This window comes from Pelecanus crispus, chromosome 12, assembly GCF_030463565.1.
Source record: "Pelecanus crispus isolate bPelCri1 chromosome 12, bPelCri1.pri, whole genome shotgun sequence".
Taxonomy (NCBI): Eukaryota; Metazoa; Chordata; class Aves; order Pelecaniformes; family Pelecanidae; genus Pelecanus; species Pelecanus crispus.
The window spans coordinates 21,780,460-21,803,325 of NC_134654.1; the positions used below are offsets into that span (position 1 = coordinate 21,780,460).

General features: G+C 56.2%; 1 protein-coding gene across 1 annotated transcript; it reads left to right on the forward strand.

The window, feature by feature from the left end:
• The first annotated feature begins 1,441 nt into the window (after positions 1 to 1,441).
• On the forward strand, positions 1,442 to 10,447 carry USH1G (USH1 protein network component sans). The gene is made up of 2 exons (XM_009491191.2): positions 1,442 to 1,605; positions 9,202 to 10,447. The coding sequence occupies exons 1-2, from the start codon at positions 1,442 to 1,444 to the stop codon at positions 10,445 to 10,447; spliced, it is 1,410 nt and encodes a 469-aa protein (XP_009489466.1).
• Positions 10,448 to 22,866: the final 12,419 nt, after the last annotated feature.

A 22,866-nucleotide genomic window follows, 5' to 3' on the forward strand; every position in this document is an offset into this window, starting at 1 on the left:
CATTTCTCTCTGTTTTTCCTCCTCTCTGCTCGTTACCTTCCAGCCCTCTCTGATGCTGTCTTTCAGTCTTTCCCGTTTTTCCACTCTTTTCCCCCTTTCTCACCCATCTGCTGGGTCTGCCTTTCCCTTCTCCAAACCCATCTGCCCTGTGGCTGCGCTGTCCCAGGGCCATGGTGGCAGACGGCCTAGAGATCTCTGGGGAGCCTGGACACAACAGGCAAAATGCACAAGCGAGGAGCAGGAAATTCCTCCTCTGTGACAGCGTGTCCCAAGGGATACAACTCACCATCGGGCACAATATGCTGTGACAGCCATGTGCTTTGGTCAACGTCCAAGCTCAGCTCCATCTCTCCTGATGGCAGAGGGTACCTGGGGCCCAGGAATCCTGCACTGGAGGCATTGCCTGGGACCATCCAGCTGCCCGCAGGGCTCACCACAGCCAGAAATTCTGTGTCAGCATAGAAGACACTGGAAGCCAGACACTGCCCCTTGTGCACATCATGGTAGAAGTACTGAGCCACAGACAGGAGCGGGTTTGCTTTTGGGGTTCTTTTGGCCTCTGAAGAGGGAGAATGGGTGAGGAAGGGAATTTTTCCAGCCTGTGTGAGTTATCACAGTTTTGGGTTATCAGAGATTCCTGTTGTGCAGTTTGTTATGTGATTCCCTAGAAAACACAGTCCTGTGGACACAGGCAGGGTAGTGGGGGAACAGGGATGGTGACTGGGTCTGCTGTTGTCTTCCTAGTGACACTAGGGGTATTTTCTTTTTTTTTTTTTTAAAACCGGAAAACTGAGCTGTGAACACCCCTGGTGTTGCTGTGAAACTGGGGAAGTCGCCAAACTGCTCTTGGCTCTCTCTGCAGTGAGCAGGAGCATCCCCACAGGTCCCTGCTGCTGCCCTGCTCTGACGGGGCTGCGAGTGGGGGGCAGTGGGGCTCGCGCTTCATCAGTCCACACTTCCTCCTGCGGCTCTGCCCCGGGGCTCTGCTGGTCCTCACTCAAGATGGGGTGGCTACAGTGAGGGACAGGCAGGGGTATCGGGCAGGATATGGCCCCTGAGCCTTTCTGGCAGCCTGCTTTGCTCAGGGGATATGTAGACCCTGGTGAGCTCTCACTGCATGACCCTGTGTCCACAGAGCTTGGCTAAGCCTAATGCAGCGAGACTGCTTAATTGGAGATTTTAATGTGCCGTGGAGCTGGTGCGTGAAAGGTTTGTTGCGAGGAGCTGTCAGGGCCGGAGGATGCTTAGGACCCAGGGGAAGCACTGGAGAGCCTGGCTGGCTGTGGCTGGGCTTGCAGGAGCTCCTGCCTCCCCAGCCAGGACTTCTCAGGTGTCCTGGTACAGCAGCCAGTGCTGCGCGAGGCGAGCTGGGCCCTCCTGGCAGCTCCCCCTTCCCCACGTCCATGCTCATCCTCTGAGCCCCACCAGGCACCCATGCACCATGAACGACCAGTACCACCGAGCAGCCCGGGATGGCTACCTGGACCTCCTGAAGGAAGCCACCAAGAAGGACCTCAACTCACCAGATGAGGATGGCATGACCCCGACCCTATGGGCCGCCTACCACGGCAACCTGGACGCCCTGCGCCTCATTGTCAGCAGAGGGTGAGCATTGGCAAATGCACGGTGCTGTTCCCGGGGAACAGAGCAGCTCGAAGCCCATCTTTCCCCCTTCCCTGCTCACAGGTCAGCATGGGTGCAGGTGCCCCACAAAATAATGGCTTCTGTCCATAACACCACCAGCACCCCATCCTCCCCTCTGTTATTTTTCTCTCTTTGTAGTGCTTTGAGTCTAATCCAACGCTCCTGATAACTGCTCTGTGTTTTCCCAGCTCCTCTGACCCTATAACCACCCCGTGACTCTGCTGCTGCCCCAAACCCTGCTTACAGCTCCTCAGGTGGGGCTGCTCCCCACCCCCACAACCCTGCAAGTGCTTTTGCAGTCAGGTCCTGTAAAGACAGGCAGAGCTGAAGTGTAGCACATCGGGTCACTGCCACAAAAAAAAGCCCTTTTAAATGAGGGGGCAGAGAAAATAACTGCTCCTTCTGCCCCAGGAAATGCTCGCATAGAGAGATGTGTGCAGTGCCAGCTGGCAGCAGATGACACTTCTCTGTTTTACCAAAAGTGAGGTCTGAATATGTGACCCCTGGGCAGCCTGTCGTGCACTGGGAGCCCACGAAATCCAGGAGCAGGTTCCCCAAGAGCAGATTTCTTTGACCCCAGTCTCCCCTGTGGGACTGCTCAGTGCTGAGGTGTCTCTTGTTCCCTTATCCTGGACTGCCAAACCTGAGGGTCTCTGGCTCCTTAAGCATGGATGTGGTGGAGAGAGGCGAGTGGGATTGAGGAGGCTTGTCAGGCTGGAGGGCTCTGCATCTTGGTGTTGGGGGAACCGTATGAGAAGGTCTGTGCTAAGGCAAGAGCTGCCATACCTAGTTCCTTCCTGAGCAGTATGTGGCTCTCCTGTTCTTACCAACCTCCCGAGGGAGCACGTCCCGGTGCTTTCTTCCCACTCCGGTTGCTTTTCTGAGCACCTCATCTAAAGGCATCCAAGGCGGGGTGGCCTCTGCCTTGTGCTGAGAGATTGGTGGTGCCACTGCTTTTGATTTCTTTCTTTCTAATATTGAGGAATAGTGCTGGGATTGGCAGCCTAGATGTACATTGTGCCTCCTTGGAAGGGTTTTGCTGCTCCAAGTTGGGTTGGGGCTCCGTGGGGCTACCAGCAGGGATCTTCTGCATTTGCAGCTCTCATACCCCATCCGCCATGTCTCTGCTGTGCCTGTTCCTGGGCTCTCAGCATCTCCTGATACTGTGGTCTGCTTATGCAAAACCTTCTGCCGTCTCCCCTGGCCCCGGCCAGCTGTACTTACAGGCAGAGCTCCCATGCACATCACTGTTCTTCTGTGGTAAAACATTTTCTTTTCAGATCCTGGGGTCAGAAAGGCTGTGTACAGAAAAAGTCCTTGAGTGCCTGGTGCAATAGGACTGTGCTCAGGAAAAGATGATTTCTGAGTCCGGAGGGGAGAGAGCAAGACATTGCTCTGAGTGGTACATCCTGAGATGCTCCTGGGCTGAGAGCCCCATGATGCGTCCCTGGGTGGGGGCTGTGTGACTTATTGTGTACCTCCCAGCAGAGACTGCGCCCGGCAGAAACCTGCTCTGAGCTCCTGTCGGGAGGGGAATCACCACCCAGGGCCAGAAAGACAAGGGCAGGAGCTCTGGGGATGAGACCCTGAAGTTAGAAATGGTTCCAAAGATCCTTTGATGGCCAAAAAGTCAGTCCGAAAGGCCCATGCTGTGGGGTGTTCATCCATGGCATGATCCTTTCAGACTGACCTTGTATCTCTTTATATCATTATATCTCCTTATATTGCCTGCCTCCGTCGCAGGACACCCTGCATGCTGCTGCCTGCCCTGCTGATCCACACATCCAAGCCAGCAGTTTCTGCCCCTCCACGAGCCCAAGGGCTGCTTTTCCATGGAGGGGCCCCTTTTATAAATTCATATTGGATTAAGAGGTCCCTGTGGGCTCAATCATGTCTGAGTGCAGCTTGGCTGCTGTTTAATTAACAGCCTAATATACATTTGTTCCTGACAGGGAAAATAGCCTGGCAAAAGCCCAGTGCCCTTTATGTGATGGATGGTGGAGCAAAGCATATGTCTGTAGAGCTGCAGGATGTATTTACATCTGTGTGTTCATCTCCATGTGTCGGATCCTCACCCAGGACCACGCAGAGATCAGCAAAGCCTCCTTGCCTGGCCGCTCAGCTCAGTGCGAAGGCAGGAGAGCCCCAGCCTGGGGACAGGGGTGACAGAGAGGGGGAATCATGCAGGACCCAGGAGAGCCCGTGGGCAGACCCTGTAATTTTCTGCTAGTGCTTAGGACGATGTGCAATGGTATTTAAGTCTTGTTCAGAGATGAAACTTAGTTCTGTGTTGGATATGTTACTATTACACCTGCACTATAACAATTGGGAGGCAAGAGGGAAGACCCCTGAGTGTCCCAAAATGTCAGGGCATTTCTCTCTGGCCTCTGCTGTCAAAATATTCCTCATTCAGCACAGAGAGCCCTGCACTGCGAGACAGGAGAGTGTGGGACTGCAGCATGGAGCAGTGCCTGGGGGAGCGGAGGCTTCAGGGCTGGGCTGGCTTCGTGCAAGAATGGGGTGGGAGGCAGCCTCAGGGTCCGAGGGGGCTGGTTAGCCTCTGACTGGGTTGCAGGGGGATGCCAAGGAACAGGGGGTGATGGGGGAGCCTTGGGGCAGCAAGAAACACTGAATCCTCCTTGCCAGCGCTAGGCAGTGGTACTGGTGCCCAGACAAGCTGGGAGATTGAGTGCTGGGGCTAGGCTGTTACGAAACGTCGGAGCGAGGCCAGCCAGAGGCACCCTGAGAAAGCAGGGCTGTGCTGAGCGGCGTGGTGAGGGAGGGGGCCTGCTAAGGACAAAAATCATGGTTCTGATCATCGTCCCCCGCTGCAGGCCAGGCTGATGGACACTTAGATTACCTAGGCTCTGTCATCAGTGAAGGAGCCTCATTCATATGCCTGTGCGTTCAGCAGATTGTGGTGTAGGGCTGAAATGGGGAGGGGAAAAGAAAGTATAATAAATCCTTTGGGGGATCCTTGAGGAAAGGTCATTGTCTCAACTCACACAGAAGGAGTAACGAAGCAGGCTTATCGCTCTGTCCATAACAGCCGGTGATGCGTCTGTGCCTCTGTGCCACCTTTGCATGGGGATGGAGAGAGGGCTTGGGATGGAGGGATCAGCAGTCGCTCATCCTTCTTGTTTGCAACACAAAAAGCCTTTTTCTTCCTCCTGGCTGGGCTCCAGCAAGGGAAGCAAACTCAATTAACATGATGGCTGGGAAAAGGCAGGCTAACTGGCATTTAGTATTGCAGCTTTTCAGGGGCAGTAATTCTTCAGTGTTGTTCATTATGAACTGCTGTGGCGGTGGCAGGCATCAGTCCAGCTCCAGTTAACCATGGGTCTGGGGGCCTTGGCTGGGAACAGCCAGGACTTTCTTGCCTTGGAATGGACCACAGGAGAGGTGAGGATGTGTCTGCTAGACAGGTCCGCAGTCAGCTTTGTCACCCAGCGTTTCTTTGCAGAGGTGTGCCTCAGTTTCTCTTCTTACAAAAATGGGGGTCACGGATGCTTTGGATGTTAATGGCAGAGGGGTGCAAGTGGCTCAGCAGTGTGTTGCAGGGGATGAGATGGCTCCTGACATCAGCCAGGCTGCTCGAGGGAGTCACATCACCCCGGCTGGGGCAGGGGTGCAGAGGAGATTGCAGCAAGGCACGTGAAGGTGATGTGCATCCTCTGCACGCCACAGGGCTGACAGCCACGTGGGTGCCAGGAGCAGTGTGGCTGTGTTGGTGGGGACCTTTCCCTGGGTGATGACCTGCCAGGAAGGTGAAGGAACAGGGTGGAGCACTGTCGCAGCTTCGTCGCTTCCGGCTCTTGAGCGGGCTGCTTGGGAGTCAGCATGAGATCTGGGCATGGCAAAGTGCTGAGCCAGTAGATGTGCCCCTAGGCACTACCACAGTACAGCCAGTATTAGTAATCACCAGTAACAATAACTGCTAGCCTGGCTTTTTGCTGGTACGAGAGGCAGAGCGCCCTGAGATGAACCTCACCTGCAGCATCTGTGCTGGATTTTGGGGGATCTGAACTTGGAGAAAAGCTGAATCCTTGATCTACCACCACCTGGACAAAGCTTGGGATACAGGACCCAAGGGTCTGCTCTGGGTCCAAAAACTTATCTTTTCTGCTCATTTCTGGGCTTTGTTTGAGTCATTGGCCTGACTGGCTATGCTGAAGCTGGTGGGTTTTTTTCCTCTTCCTATATCCAAAGCGTTTTGTGGAAGCCAGAGATACTCTGCACCCAGCTGGCTCCTGGTCCGAGGGCCCAATCCTTCACGCACACCTATGAGCTAGGGGGTGAGCCAGCCCATTGCTATCAGAGGAACTTCACACGTGCAGCAGGGAAGGACGTATGTAAGTGCTGGTTGATTCCCTGGCTAATTGGGATCCTATGGGAGAAGTGGAGGGGAAAAACCGGCAGGAAGGGAGTGAGTGTGCATGTCACGGTGCAAACGCAATGACTCAGGAGATGCACATGTCCACCTAAGGGGCTCAATTAGCAGCGTTTTTAATAATGATTATTACAGGAGTTGACTCAGCACTCGAAAACGCTTTGAAGTTGAGAAGCGCTGCACTTCACACCTGTTATTAAAATACGTTCCCACTTAGTGGACCCTGCAGTCAGCATCTCCTCGTGTGCAGCGCCCTGGAGGTGAAGTTTTGCTCAGACACCCGCCAGAGGGAAGGCCTCGCGTTTATTATCTGTGCTGGATCAAACACCTCTGCTTTGCAAGTCGCCATTCTTCTTTCCTTCTGATGCACTTCTAGCGCCTGCGGCAGACATTTATAGGGCAAAGGGACCTAGAGACCTAATTTTGCTCTAATACTTTTGTTTCTAGACAGTGGAAATGTCCAGGGAAAGCTGGTTTTGATGCTCTTTCCCCTAACTTACTCTCCAAGGTGGTAAAAAGCATGAGGAAAGTAGACCTTCAAATATGAAGCCCCCAAGACCTCCCTGGCTTTACTTTTTGCCACCCAAACCACACAGACATGAGAATGGGCTCTGAGATGTACTGTATGGATCGAGTATCCATACACTCGGCTTGGGGAGCAAGATTGTTTCTGGTGAGTCTGCTGCTAAGTCACTGCCCAAATCGTGAGTCCACATACATGTTGGGACCCACATAGTGCCCTGGCTCATCTGCCCGCACATGTTGGGCACACATGTGCCCATTCAGAGCACACGTAAACAAACAAACAATGCTTTGCGTGCTGGAGTCCCACCGCCAGCGCCAGCAGTTCCAGTTTCACTGGCTCTTTAATCCAGCTCAATCAATAATTTACTCCTCCCTTGCAATTCATTAAATATTTAGCCTCCCCATGAATTTCCCAGCCTGGACATGTCACTATGAGGGTAGAGGCAAGGGCTGGGGAGTTACTGCTCCTGGAAACTTGGCATTGCCAGAGTACCGGCAGCTTCCTCCTCTCCTTCTGCTGGCCTCCTGGCTCCTCAGTCCTGTGATCTCCTGCCCTTCTCCTCCCTGTCACCCATCTTTGAAGCCTTTCTGTGCTTCTATGAGAGATGTTGAAGGCTTTGGGTACAGAAGTCCTGCAGTTTTTGTGGGTCTTTTTGGCCCTTACACAGTTTTGAGCCTTTTTGGCTAACTCTTGCTGAATTTGCCAGCAGGCTCAAGGTTGTAGTTACTAAGTTTCTACAAGTTTTGTGAAAATACGTGTGTGGTGGAGAGCAACTGCTGATGCTCCAAGGGGAAAGCTGAGTGGACCTCATAGCGGCTCTTGGGGAATACAGCCAGGAAGCTCATGCTCTGGGCCCAAATAATTTCCAGCTTCACCTCTGGATACCATCTTTATTGCTTCTGCTTTCTGCAGAATCATTTCCCTTCAGTATTACATAGCTCAGATGTCAGCAAAGCCTGCAGATTGCGAACTTGACATCACCCTGGCCAGGTGGCTCTGCTCTGGCTCCGCTGTTCCCTGAACAGCAGGGTCTGGAGCGGGCAGCAGGGAGCCTGCCTGTGGTAGGGGAGGGTGAATGTGCTGGATGAGGCTGTCACTGGGTTTTGTGCATGGGCAATGAAGATGCGAAGCTGGCAGGGGAAGGAAGTCCCTCAGCTCCTGTGATCTCTGTGCTCTTTCTCTAAAGTAGTTTTCAGACTCTTTCAAGTGAGACAAGCACAGAGCATGTGGGGGTTGGGAGAGAGTTCTGGGTTCTGCTGCTCCCAGCTCTTGTCAACACAGGTCCTAAAGTAGCAAGGAGTAAAGTAACACAGGCTGAAGGTCTCAAGTGTGCATTCGCGTTCCAGACTCCTGTTGTCACCAAGGCTTGGGGAGCTGGGGTCCTTGTGGCAGAGGGACAGTGCCCAGTTCCTCTAGAACTCATTGAAAGGGTGGTGTGGAAACAGGCAGGAGCTGTGCTGAGCCAGAGCAATGCCAGAGCCCTGCTGCCCGGAGGGAGTTGCTCTTGAGGGTGGTGGAGCTGCGCAGCATTAATAAAAGGTTTTGCCTTATCCATATGCACGAAGGGAGAGCACCTTGTTGACAGATACTGCTGCTGGCTGCATATCATTAGCACACGCGCTTGGGCAGAGGCTGGTGCCAGCAGGGGTGTGAACTATCTCTTGTTTCAGCAGGTCATAAATACAGAGGAATGTCAGGAGGACAGACTTCTCTTCAGTCCTAGGTTTGTGTCCATCCTGTCATGGGAGGCAGGAGTTGTGGGCAAGCAGTTGTGCCCCGTCAGCACCTTGCTGTGGTAGGGTCTGGCACGGTGTGAGAAGAGATGCTAATGGCATTAGTCGAGTCTCCAGCTCTTGAGGAGTGTAGAAACCTAATCTCCACTTTCTCTGAAACTGGATTCTCAGGATGTGCTAATACCAATGCACTTCAAGCCATGCAATCGAAACCAAGTGTGGTACAGCAAAACCCCCCACAAAACCCCAACCCTGAGGCCAATGCCAGCAACTTTGCTCTTACTCTCTACTGACTACGTGCCCTCTTGTGCCCCGAATTCCCCTGGGCACCAATGAACAGGAGGGTGGGAAGGTGCAGCAGCTGGTGGGTTTCAGAACCAATGCTGAGGATGGCCGTTTCATGCTGGTGCTACCATCATGGTGGGAACACATGGTGTCCCACACAGGATGTAGTGTATGGAGAGGTATTTTGGGATGTCTCTCCATGGAATCTGAATGAAGCCGATATTTGAATATTGAATCTGACTAGTATTTAATAGGATGATTGAGATTTGAAATTTTTTAACAAGCTGAGCTAGAATCAGCTCCATATCTCAGTTCTGGGCTATTCAGAATCTGGCTTGACTCCCTCCAAAACTCAGTTTGATGCAGGAATATTGTCTCCCGAGAGCTAAATTCAAGTTATGGGAATAATCACAGACTTGCGTGTCATGTGATTCCATGTCAGCGGTACGCCCCTCCAGAAGACCCCCTTAAAATTAAGCTGTTGGGGCTGGAGGCATGTGGCTTCATATTTTGAGGAGGCAGCAGTTCATGGTGCTGATTTGCCCCTGTACAACTGGGAATACCTCAGTAGAGTCTGCCAGTCATGACCTGTGTGCTAACATGTTGGTTTTCTTGCTGTCTAGGGGCGATCCAGACAAATGTGACATCTGGGGGAATACTCCTCTCCACCTGGCAGCAGCCAATGGTCACCTGAACTGCCTTTCCTTCCTGATCTCTTTTGGGGCCAACATCTGGTGCCTGGACAACGACTACCACACCCCGCTGGACATGGCAGCCATGAAGGGGCACATGGAGTGTGTGCGATACTTGGACTCTATTGCTGCCAAGCAGAGCAGCCTCAACCCCAAGCTGGTGAGCAAACTGAAGGACAAGGCCTTTCGGGACGCGGAGCGGAGGATTAAGGACTGTGTGAAGCTGCAGAAGAAACACCATGAAAGGATGGAGAAACGGTACAGAAAGGAGATGTCGGATAATTCAGATACCATGAGCTTCTCCAGCTATTCAAGTAGCACCTTAAGCAAGAAGTTCCAACACATGTCTATGGTGACTTCCCTGCCATACTCACAAGCCACCATCCATGGCACAGCCAAGGGAAAGACAAAAATACAAAAGAAGCTAGAGAAGAAGAAGCAGGTGGATGGGACATTCAAGATCTATGAGGATGGGCGGAAAAGCGTGCGGTCTCTGTCTGGTCTGCAGCTGGGGAATGATGTCATGTTTGTGAAGCAGGGCACGTACGCCAGCCCTAAGGAGTGGACTCGGCGTAATATCAGAGACATGTTCCTCACAGATGAAGACACTGTCTCCCGTGCCATAAGTGACCCAGGCTTGCACATGGACTCGGCCCACTCGGAAGTCAGCACTGACTCTGGCCACGACTCCTTGTTCAACCGCCCCGGGCTGGGCACCATGGTGTTCCGGCGCAACTACATCAGCAGCGGGCTTTTTGGGATTGGCCGGGAGGATGCTGGCACGCTGGGTGAAGACAGTGCAGATGGGGTAGGTGTCAAATTGCGGAACCGCCTGCAGCGCTCGCCAAGTCTCAACGATAGTATTGGCAGTGCCAACAGCCTGCAGGAGAGGAACGCAGAGGAACTGCCCTGGGATGAGGTGGAGCTGGGCTTAGATGATGATGACGAACCAGACACCAGCCCCTTGGAGACTTTTCTGGCTTCCCTGCACATGTTTGAGTTCATCTCCATCTTGAAGAAGGAAAAGATCGACTTGGAGGCCCTCATGCTATGTTCAGACAATGACCTGAAGAGCATCAATATCCCACTGGGCCCCAGGAAAAAGATTGTGGATGCCATCCAGAGGAGACGGCAAACTCTGGAGAAGCCAGATGTCATTGTAGATACTGAACTGTAAGTAGGAGATGGGGCCTCTGAGCGATTAAACCCTTCAGCAGGTAGAGATGTGGGTAATGTAAGGTCTTGTTTTCAACCCACTTGGAAGAGCAGGAGTCCAGGTAACCTCAGTGCTTCTGTGTGTGGGCAAATTCCTGCTCGTGTGGAAACAATGAGAGTTTGGAGAAGTGGCAATAGCGTTAGTTCATTACTCAACAGCCCAAATGTGGCTGGGCAGGACGTGAAGCCTTTGTTTTGTTTCATAACCTATATGAATGCAGACTGCACTGTGGTCTGATTCTTCTGAGTCCCTGTAGCTGGGATTTTCAACCACACTTGGGCTTGTCGTGACTTTTCACCTTTCGAAGGCTTTAGGAAACCAACCACAATTCCTGGTGGGAGCAGGCTGACGGCAGTGCCCAGTGGCATCGGGAATCCTTCCCCAGATGCTTGAGATCTTACTCAGACTTTTGGAGATTGCATATCTGGGTTGGAGTTGTTGCTGTTTCATGGTGTTTCCAGGGTTTGGTTCGTTTGGTTTGAAGGACTGCATGCCTACCAGAGAGGTGAAGGGAAGGCACTAGTATGGATCTCCCCACTGTTGCAGCTGCTGACACCCCAATCCACTGTATAGTTTGGGCTTCCCAGCCCTCAAATATCTGTGTGCTTCTTGCTGGTTTGACAGGCTTTCAGTACAGCTCAGACTTGGGTCCTCAGGGTGCTGATAGATTTTTCTCTTTCCTTTTGCAGATAGCAGCATCATCGTTTGGTTTTTTTTTTTTTTTTAAATGATCAAGAAACAAACCCAGTTCTAAGTTGCCAGAAAACACAAGCCAGAGACTCTCTTCCTGGGGCAGCTGAAAGCTACAGCCATCCCCACCAGTCCCTCTGGACTGCCCTCCTGCTGCCTCACTCTGCTCCCTGTCTGTGCGATGCTCCCAGGCGGTACCTAGTATGGAGGGACGGCTGCTGAGATTGGACCAGGCAGCTCCAACCTGCCAGCCTTGAAGGGACAACGGTCACCTGCTTGCTGGAGGAGCAAGTGTGCTGCTCAGCTGGCTAGGACACTGTGCAGTCACGGGCTGAGGGACCACACGAAGCCATGAACAGAAGGAGATACATGATGGTATTTTCAAAGGGACCCAAAATAAATAATTACACCCATTCTTTATTGAGCAAGTGGTTGATTTGGGGTTTGGGCTGGAGGAGCAGGGGGATGGGGAGTCCTGGCCTCTCTCCTGGTTCTTGGCTACTTTGGTATAGTGTTTGATGCTGTGTTTTTGGAAAGGAGTTTTTGTTACCATGGTTTGGGGCTGTTTGGCTTGAGTTGAGACATGCCAGCCCTGACTTTTGCCAGCAGGTGCCCAGCACGTCTGTGAGTCCAGTCGGTGCTGTCTTGAGTGTGACAATCTGAAATGAAGATGGTGTTTTGAACGTGTTGGTAGTTGTCTTCCAGTGCACTGGTCAAATGGCTGTCCCAGGGAGGCAGTGGTTCTGCTCTATCTCTCTAGGGCACTGAGCTGCATAAGCAGTTTGCGTGCGAAGGGCCTGGATTTTCGCCTCCAGGAGCTTTCCAGGACAGCACAGCACCAGGCTGCAGCCCAGAGCCTATTCTAAGCATCCCTGATGCATCAGTGCTCAAAACACAGCCCAGCTCCAAACCGTAGCATTAGCTATTTCCATAGACCCATCGCATCTCTCGCTGACTGTTGCACTCACTTTCCTGAGTCCTCAGCTCCCAGCTCCACTGCACCATTTTACATACATCATCTATGGGCAGCTCCTGGGTGGCAGGAGTGTTTCTGGGGTGCAGCAGCGGGCTGGGGACCTGTGCCCTCCTCTGATCTTGTAGTGACATATCCTAATGGGAGACAGTCAACAGCCCCTTGCCATGGGGTGCTGGCAATGTGCCTGTTCAGGCTGTGATGCAAACTACCAGATCAGCAAAATGTCTCATGGTGTTACTCCTGGTACTGCTTAGCCAGCCTTATCTCAAGGATGCAAATGATGAGGAATGACCTGAGCACGGTGACTCCTGACAGCTTGTATGTGCTCAGCCCAGGTCTGGCTGGGATCTGGATCACACTTGTCCCTTTGGAGCTGTGGAGGCTGTGTTTTCTTTGGTCCCTCTCCAAAGCCCAGGGCTGCCATCCCAGCAGGGAGAGCGGTGGCTGGGCTTGCTAATGTCACAGCTCCCTCTGCCGGGACCAGGCCTGGGAGAGCAGGATGGGACCCACTGCCTGCCGGGGCTGCGAGGCAGCGGGGATGCAGTGCAGCACAGGGATGGCCGCGAAGTCCTAGCTGTGAGCAGGACCTGTAACTCAAGGCTGATTTTCAGGTGAGGTCACAGTGGCTAAATTCACCCCTTTCCCGGTGCACACGTGTGATTTCATCCAAACCCTCTGCCCTTGTTTTGGATAACCAGCAGAATGCCGGCTACCTGCCACAAACCAGCTCCCGGCTCCAATTCCCCCAGGGATGGATTGTGCCTTTGGGTTTCTGCCAGACACGAGAGGAGCGATTCACCCTGGTTGGCATCGCTGTCACTCCAGTGCAATGGGGACCAGTTTACCCAGCAGATGACAGGGAGAAGCAGATCTATTGGCTTGGCACCTACCGGAGCCTTTTGCAGGCTGGGCACTGGGACGCAGCAGGTATTTGGGGGCTGCCAGGCAGCTGGGGTTTGCACACTCCCTAACTTTGCCTTTTTGCTTAGGAGCACCCAAGCAGTTGCTGATGTTGGGCTGATGCTGACAGAGATTCCTTCTCCCAACTTGTCTTTCCTCCAAAGAGCCAGTGAAAAGGTTTGGTGACATGACAGTACCCAAGTGCCGTGGGATGCATCCCCGTGCATCTAAGACCAAACCCAGAAATACCGCTTAGGATTGCCGAACTCCGAGACCAATGTGGTCACCTTCACAACCGCAGGGAGAGACGAAAACTGAGCCATGGCACCAACGTACTGTTTCAGAGCCCAAGAGATGGGCTCGGGCCCACGGCTGCTCCAGGTGGGATGAAGAGCATGGTTTGTGGGCACGGGGGTGGCTGTCAGAGGTGCTGGCAGCCTCAGAGCAAGTGCCTGCACTTTTGGCTCGCTCGTGTCACTTGGCGTTGGGTTTGGTCGTCGGTTTCCAACCAGGTTGTCTCCCACGAACCATGGGGACACAGCCCTTGCAGGACAGGGCCTTCAAAGCCCCCGGCCCAAGAGATGTCCCCTGGTTTCCAATTCCCCCTGGCCAGCTGGGTTCCTGCATCCCACCGGGCATGTGATGGAGCTGGGCTCCGCGTGCCCTGGGCACGGGGAGGGGACGTGGCTGGGAGGGGACATGGCTATCCCCGGGTCCTCAGCACAGACAGGCCCTGTCGCTGCTGTGCCCGTCAGCAGCCCGGCCTCCGCAGGGGAACCTCGCTGGTGCTAATTGCATCTGCTCCACGTCTGAGAACAACAAGCTCCTTTCGGAGAGGGTGCTTGTGAAAGCAGGGTGGAGGCCAGGGCTGGCACACCCTGGAGAACACCCTTAAATACCCTCCCAAACAGAAACCCAGCCAGGCGGCAGGTTTCCCCGACCTGGTGCTGGCAGCGAGCAAACACCGGCCTTCGTACCTGCCCGCAGCCGGGGCTGCCCGCAGTGCCCGGGCTATCGGATACGGCGGAGGTCCTGTGTGCACCGTGGCAGTGGATGGCAGCATCTCCCTGGTAGAGAACATGTGATCTTGGGGATGGTTGTCCCTTAATGCCCCAAGCCACGAACGCCGAACTGCCCTGTGCCTGTGTTAAATTGGGCTTCCCAGCAAAACCAGTCCCCTGGGTTTAGCTTGGACACGTATTTCCCTGTCCCCGATGGCGCAGGAGGCGGCATGTAGGGAACGGAGCAAGGCCAAGGGGCCATGCCAGCTGTCCAGCCACGGCATGGACACCCCATCCTTGAGCTGGACAGACCCAGCTCCTTGACTGGAGGATCATCGCTCACAAAAGTGATGCCGATTCACAGGCTCCCCTTATCCCTATGTCGCTACTGCGAGGAGGATATTTTGGCACTCGCTGTCACTCAGGTGCTTTTGTCTCCCTGTCCTTAGGAGCTGGCTGGGCCCCCAGACCGTGATCTGGAGGAGGGAGAAGGCAGGGGAGGTTTTTGGGGATGACCGAGGGTGTGCAGCGGTGGTGTTGGAGCTGCAGGTTTGCAGACACCGAGTGAGCGTTGCAGCATGCCTGCTCGGCTGCTGGGTACCGCAGCTGGCCCGGGGCGGGGGACGTGGCTGCTTCCCCCAGGCTGCTGGCAGCACCGGGGTTACTGGCTGCTCCCCTCGGATGGCATGTGCGCTCAGCCATGCCACGTGGGACTGGCATGGGAACCAAGAAAGGACATCGCCTGCAGGACACCAGGTAGGTCCTACGGGCAGGGGGGACCATGTGGGGAGGCATCCCCCTCAGGCTGGAGCACCTAGTCTTCAGCCCTGCCTGATGCTCCTCTCCTCCAGCCTCACCTGGAGCTGGTGACGGCCACAGTGCCCACACTGGAGAGTGACAGTGGGGTCCAGGACCTGCCAGGCCAGCATGGGCCATTGCATGCCACTTGCTTAACTATTTCCTGCCCATCCCACTGGGGATTCACTTCCTGGCTGAGCAGCGAGTAACACACAGCAGCAGGAAGGTGGACGGCGAGGACGGAGGTGAGCGGGAAGGGGGTCTGTGCAGAGCACCTGCGGCACGCCCCAGCTTTTCTGTGCCTTGCACGGTGCCCACCGGCAGCTGAGCACAGGGCTGGATGCAGGGCTGATATGGCCTGGGTTGGATGCAGCACCTCGCAGGGGCTTTGCAACGGGTTTTGGGACCCTCTGTGGTTGTTCCCAAAACCAAAGTGCCCCGAAAGGCAGTAACGTGGACACGGCTCAGCATGTCCTCCCTGAGACACAGCTGCCAAATGGGTCAGGAAAGTGGGAGAAGTGGAATGTAATTTTCTTTTAATGCTGGCTTTAGGTATTAACAGGGTGAATTATTTTCTACGTCTGCTTCACGCAATTCATAAATGTTAGCAAAATACCAGGCGATGCCATGGATTCTGCCACCAAGTGTCTCAGGGCTGGAGTGAGCTCCCTGGTACCCATTGCCCCAGTACACATCACTCCGGCTTGCTCCCAGCCAGGTTGGCCGGAGGAGCACAGGGATGCACCCACAGACGGCACTGAGCATCCCTGGGGCAGAGCGAGGTGTGGGGCATCACTGGTGCCCCGGGCCCATCTGCCTTTGGTGGGCTGCCCACAGCGCCTGGAGCAGGCAGGCTATTCGCTTGAGGTGCAGGGTAGGGAGATGCTCCCTCCTGGGTGTTAAGCTAAAATCCCTGACTGTCACTGAATGAGGGTCAGGAGCAGGGCAGCACCTCCCACGGGACTTGGTGCAGTGCCAGAGCACAGGTTTGCTCTGTAACTGGGGAGTTGTTGCTGCAATAACTTTTTGCAGCCTCAGCAGGGGTATGGAGCTGTTTCTGCTGAAGCAGACAAGGAAATGCCCCCACTGCAAGACCCCCCCAGGGACCCTCGGCACTCAGGCTGGGTGAGCTGGGGGCTAACGGGGGAGCTACGGGGTCACCTGGAGCTGGAAAAGCCAGATGTTTTCTCCCAGGCTCCTGCCCCAACAGCACAGAGAGAAGGAGGGATTGCTCATAGCTGGGGACTTCAGGCTGGGGGCAACTTTGTTGGGGGTGAAGACATGGCTGCAGTCAGGTACGTGGCATTGGTGTGGATTCATGCCGCTGAGCAGTGACGGTGCTGCTGGGGATAAGTGTGCTTCAAGCACCGGCACCACCTGATCTTTGTCCGCAGCTGCTGAACATCCCTGGTCCCCTTTGACACCCAGGCTCCTGGCTCGCTCTGGCACGGCCCTGAAACCAGCAGTGAGGATGGGGTCATGCCCAGCACTGCTGGTGGGGATGCCAAAGCTGCGGGGAACTGTGTTTCAGGAGGACAACCCCAGCGATGGAGCTGGCTTTGTGCTGCTCCATGAACTGGGGTGAGGGTACCGAGCAGCCCTGCACAGCCCCCAGTGACAGGGCATCTCCTGTGTGAACGACGGATCAGCTCAGGGGGGCCCACAGCTCCCAGAGGTGACGGCAGGTGGGAAACCCTGTGTAGCTGGGACAATACCGGCACCAGCTCCTCAGTAGAGCTGCGAGCTGAGACCGTGCGGTCGGCTGGGGCAAACACCGGCGCTGCAGGATTGGTGCCCTGGACGGCCCGTACATCCTGCCCCAGAGGCGTCAGTGGGAGGAAGATGGGCGGCAAAGGCAGCGGGGGGCTGTGTGACCCCGGCTGGCATGGGATCAGCCGGTGCCCGTCGGCGCACGTGCCACGGCGCTGCCTCCCCACGGCACTGCCTGCCCTGCGGCACGGGGGGCCCCTGCTCGCGGCGCAGCCCCGCGATGCCAGCCTGGGCCCTGGGGCCGCTCCAAGGGTGGGCAGTGATCGTAGCTTTCTTCACTATCTCCCAGTCTCCCGCTTTTTCAGAGATACAGGGACAACCTTCCTGCTGCTCCTTTTCCCCGATCTTTGTCTGAGCTTTTAGGATGCAGTTTGACAACAACTATATTTTCCTGCAGCAGGACACCAAGCTACAACTTGCCAGTGCTCTCCAAAGCCACCCAGCCCAGAAGGTCACAGTGGGACCAGGAGCAGCCGTCACTGGAGGAGACACCCAGGTAAAGGCTGAACCACCCGACCCCCCGCGGGACTGCACCAGGCTGGAGCAGCAAGCTCAGGGCTGCAAGGATGGAGTCCAGCCCTGAAACCACCTAAACCCAGGCAGTAAGTCCTACACAAGCATTTAAGCCCTGGTGGGGATGGATTTCCCTGGCATCCCCTCCCCGGCTCTGGTGAGGCTGCAGCCTGCCGGTGCCGGGTGGAGGTTGCGGCAGGGCACCACCGGCAGCGGGCTGAGCACACCACCGCTCTCACCCGCTCTCACCCAAGGACAGGCGCTGCCCTTGCAGGAGGCACTGAGGACGGATCCAGCTGCTACAACATCCCTTTGTTCCCAACCCAGTATCTCACCACTGGGAAGTGGCGGAGCTTGGCTGGCACAGCTGCCTTGCAGCAAAACCTGGTCCTGGCAGTGGGGACCCTCACCCGCGCTCGCCGCCACCCCCCCCCCCCCCCCCCCCCCCCCCCGGGATGTTGCCCCCAGGCTCTCTGGCTGCATTTTGGAAACATGCCCCTGGATGGGCTGGCCAACCTCCATGTTTCCCCATCCCCGGTTTGTAGTGCCACCAGCTGTGGGCACTGCTGCTGAGAAGCGCAGAGGAGAGTGTGGGAGCTCCAGTGAGACGGCAAAAGGCCTGAACCGGGCAGGGAAATGATCCTGGCAGCTGGCCTGGGTGCTGCCTTTTACCTCTGCTTTGATAAACCCCCAGCCTGGCCCTTTTCCACAGTCACAAACAACCCCTGAGCTTGGCACTGACCGCTCGGCCAGTGTACCGACACCCGGGGGCAGCTACAGATCACGGCACCAGGGTCAGCTGGGGCTGCTGCCCCCAAACCCCTCCGGGTCCCCAGCACAGCAGAGCTCCCACACAAACACCCACTATTTCAGCCGCCCTGGCCCCCTTGGTGTTTCAGAGCACTCCTCCCGGCGCAGGGGGCTTCCATGTGGTTCTGCGAGGCCAGAGAAGGCTGAGCAGCACGGCCGCCCACCTGGGGAAGGACTGGGAGATGCACGGGACAGCCACCTGAGCCGCTACCTCCGGAGCTGAGAGCCCAGCCCTCAGCCCTGCTCAATAACTGAGCTAACGAGAGCTGCTGTCAACAAGTCTGCAGCTCCCCAGCCCGTGCAGGGAAGGACGCCTTGCTCGAGGGACCCAAGAGGAGAAACCTGTTTCACTGACCTTGCTCCATCATCACCTTCCTGGCTGCGCCGTGGGCGAATTTGGGGCTGCGGTGGGGGGCGAGTGGCTCAGCCGCCTGTCAGGGGCACGGCGAGGAGGAGGAGGAGCGGGGCCGGGGCCACATCGCCAGTCGGTCAAGGTGCTGGGGGATGCACCCGGCGGGAGAGCGAGACCCCACTCGGCTGATGCCGCGTCTCGGCGTGGCTCCTTGCCTGCCTGCGGAGCCTTGCTCCACCCCTCATCAGCTAATAAAGCCTCCGCTGCGCCGGTCCCTCCTTTGCCACTGACTCATGGGCTGACCTAGCCCAATCCCCTAACTGCCCTGCACCTCCATTTTCTGACCTATAAAGCAGGGCTCATTCCCACTGCTCTCCCGCTCCCTTATGTAAGGGCACTGAGTGCCAAAGCAAACCCAGCGGCACTTTGAAACCTGCAAGTGATGCCCGAGGGGCGACAGTGGGCTCAACAGCAGTGTACAGGCTTGGCTGCCCATGCCCAGGGGTGTATGGCCCCCAGCCGTGGGTCTCATGGGTGCTGTAGAGCCCTTGAGGATGCTGGCATGCGGCCATGAGCTGGCCACTGGTTGCACCCGCAGGCAACATCTCCCTGGGGGTTTTGCACGCATTTTGGGGGCTGGGAAAGGGAGGTGAGCAGCATGTGCCGCTCTTGGCATGGTGTCCTGCCTGTCTGGCACCACGGAATGCCTTTGCCCTGCTGCCCTGGTGCTTTGGCGCACCTCCAGCACCCCGAAACCTGGACAGTCGGGTTTGGAAAGCAGGCCAGGGATGGCTGGGGAGGTGGAGGCTTTCTGGACTGTGCTGGGCTACGTTGGGCTCGTCTCCGTTGCCGGCCAGGGAACAGCCCTGGCCACATCCTGCCCATTCTCCCCTGGGAGAAGCATGAAACCATCCCTTTTTTCATTTGCTTTCAAAGATGACTGGGAAGGCTGCTCCGTGTGAAGCAGGACTGTGCCCTGAAGCTGCCCGCAGTGGAGGACGAGCATCCTCGGCTTGCAGCAGGGACCAGGTGACAGCACCTGCCAGCATCCCTGTGGGAAGGCTGCTGGGCAGAGGGGCCCATGAGGCACCCAGCAGGTGCAGGGATCCCCAGGGAGTGGGACCGTGGAGTTTTGGGCCCCACGAGTGGCCACGGTGCCAGGCTGGCGCTGACAGGGAGGGAAGCGGGAGCTGGCTCGGCTGCGGCCCAGCACTGCCTGACGTAAGAGGTTATACAAGCCTGCATGGGCAGGGTGCCTGCAGCAGCATCGGCATGTCTGTGACCGGACCTCTGCTCCCACTCCAGAGTAAAACCTGCAGGAATAGGGACAGCCCGGCCCCCTGCCCTGTGCTGGGCATCTCTCACGAAAGCCCTGGGTAGCGGTGGCACCCCAGAGTGGTACCCATGAAGGATGCACAGGCTTCCTGGAGGAGCACAGCAGGGCTGGACAGCTCCCATAGAGGGGTGAAAGCCAACCTGGAGAGCGGTGAGGATGGTCTGGTGGTGTCCCTGTGCCCAAGAGCTGTGTCTGGGGGTGGAAGGCAGCAGGGTCCCTGGCTGGTGGCTCAGGGGCCGTGGCAAGAGCAGGGCATGGGGACCGCTTGCCTGGTGGGAGGGGGCACAGAAGAGCGGGGGAAGCCCGGACAGTGCTGGGACATGGTGCTGAGCTGGGTCAGCCCCATTCACAGGAGCAGGGAGAGGCTCCCTGACCCCCTCAGGAGGCATTTTGGAGGTGCCGAGAGGGGCTCCTGTGTGCCAGCGGAGCAGCAAGCCTCCTTGCCCGCCGGCACCGGGTGATAGATCAACCCCCGGTATTCGAGGCAGCTGGCCGAAAGCGTTACTCACCCGGCCCGGGGCTGTGCTCGGCTCCACTGGGCAGGAATGCCACGTGCTCAAACCACCTTTCCCTGGGGACAGTGTCCCGGAGCTGGGGCTGGTTCAACCCTGAGCGAGGTGGAGGGACTGGATGCTGCAGGTGCCTCCTGGGTGGCTTTCTGTGCTGGGGGAGGGGGATGAGCAAGTCACCTGCCCTCCCCAGGCATCCCACGGACACCAGGGACTGGAGGAGGTGACATGGGATGGGTGCCTTCCTCTCTGAAGGGGACCATAAGCTCCCTTTCTCACTACCCCAGGGACAGGTGATGCCAAGAGCTGTCCCAGCCCTGAGAGCAGGATAAGGCCGTGTTGGGACCGAAGGCTAAAGAAAAGCACCTTTTTACACTGTTTCTTCTGAAAAATTGTTGGGTAAGTAAAGAAGGAGGGGGAGCTGGCAGCAGTTGCCATGTCTCCTCAGATGTCCTCCCCACCCTGGCTCCCCACCAGCCCTGCCACAGCAAAGCCTTGCCAAGGGGTTGAGGGCAACGTGCTCGGTGCTTCAGCGGGTAGAGGATGGGCATGAGAACCCACTCATGATATTGCGGTGGACTTTTCTGGAGAGGTAATTTTGTCGACCACAGGACTTTTCACTATGGGAAAGGGAGACCTGATGTTTGGGGAAAATGGAGGTCATAGGGATGTTTTTTGCCATGGCTGACAGTGGATTTTCTCCCAGTCTGGAGCAGAGGGAGTGAAATCCTGGGTGACAAGTGGACTGTGGGCTGGGGAAAGCCATCGGTCCATGTACTGGCTGAACCCTGGGTGCTCCAAGGACACTTTCCATCACCTCCAGACAGGCTGGTTCCACCCTTTTTCCCAACAAAACACAACTCTTAGTCACCCTTTTCACAGCAAATCGCCTGTTTTTCCAGAGGCATCACCTATGCAACATGCTGGAAGGCAACGTCCTGCTTGGGAAGTGGGCTTGTGCCGGGTAGTCGGACTATTCCCAGAACTGTCTCCAGCCTCCCTTGGTAAATCCTGCTATCAGCTTCCTGCCTGGCTCTAGCTGGCCACAGCCCAGCCAGGGACGTGACTGCAGCACGTCTCTTGCATTTGTCGGTGGATCCGGCCACCCATGGGCTCCCTGGGCTGGTGGGTGCTAGGGCAATGCCAGCAGCACCTTGTGAGCCCTCTGTGCACTTCAGGGGAACCCCTGGGCTGTGCCAAGCGTCCCGTGACACTCGTCCCATCGCCGCGAGTGCCACAGAAGGTCGGTCTTATCTCACCTTGCACCAAGCTCAAGTCATTGTTGATTGCTCTTTTCCCGTTCAGGAAGAAAGGGGAAAAAAACACTACTTGTTCTGCAGAACTGCTATCTGAGTCTTTATTTGTAATGAGTATCTATCTGGCTGCCCTGGGCGTAGCTCTCCTGGGGCAGCAAGGACCCTCTGGAGGGGCAGTCCCAAACCCCAGGCATCCAATGGACCAAAAGAGCCCTTGAGGGAGGAAGGGGTGGTTTTAGGGCTGAGCTCTTGTTCTCTTTGCACCCAGACTTGTCCCTGTGGCCCCTCTCCTCCTCTGCCCTCCAGCCCAGCAACTCCCAAAATTGGAGGACTGACAACCCTGCAAACCCAGTGAGGATGGTGAGGGTGCTGAGGATGGTGAGGATGGCTCTGAGGCCCCCAGCTCCCCTGGGCTGGCAGCAGCAGCCCGCTCTGCCTGCTGCGACAGCTCCTACCACCCACAGTTTAGCCCTAACCTGGTTTCTATTCTAAGCCCTGGTTTTTTTTCACAGGCCTCCTCCCTCTTTCGCTTTGCTCCACTTTGCCCTCCCACCAGCAAGCTCCAGCTCCCACTGACCCCAATCCCAGTGGGGTCTCGCCAAAGTCAGTAATAAAATACACCAGTGAGGTTGCTTGGGCCAGGGTGGCTCCTGCTTCCTCAGGCTGGGATTAAGGAGCAACACCTTGGATTGACCTGCAACGACTCTAGGTGAGAGGGGGAAAGCTGGAGGAACGGGGCTGGGGAGACTTCGCTTTTGTGGCAAAACCGGTTGCAGGATTAGCAGCTTTCCTCACATTTGTGTCTTCTGAGGAGGCTGCAAAATGCCATTTTTTCGGGCTCTGAGGATGGGGCACATCATCTTCACCTGGTGCTGTTGGCAGGGTTGGGGATGCAGCTGCATGCCAGCCAGAGCCAACCCACAACCTCCTCCAGGTTTCTCCAGATATTCCCTTGGTGGACTGAGATCCAGAACACCACTGCTCCAAAGGTATCATTAGAAGAGTCCCTGTTTTTCCAAGCTAACTGGTTTTATTGGTCTGGCTGTGCTGATGAAATAGCTGCCAGGCAGTGTGTGAGTTATCCCTCTGGCTGGCAGGGTGCATCTGGGCGCTCGCCTCGAAGAAGAAACAAAAACTGCCCTAAGTGCAGTGGCACCCATGGGAGGCAGGCTCGGCAGGGCTCCAGTGGGCTGCCTGTGCCCATCGGGAAGGATGGGCTCTTCCCTGGGGCAGGTGGATTTGGGGCAGTTCAGCCCCAGAAAGTCAGTTGCCCCTTGCCCAGGGCTGGGGGCTGCCCCATGTGTAATGGGCAGGGTGGACGTGCGGGGTATTGGCTGGATGCGTCCCCAAGCCTGGCAGGGAGATGGAGCCCATCTGTGTCTGATGGAGCCAGGACAACAGACCCTCTCCCCGGCCCCTCAGCTCAACCATCACCTTCCCACAGCAGGTGAAAGCAGGGAAGTAGGTTA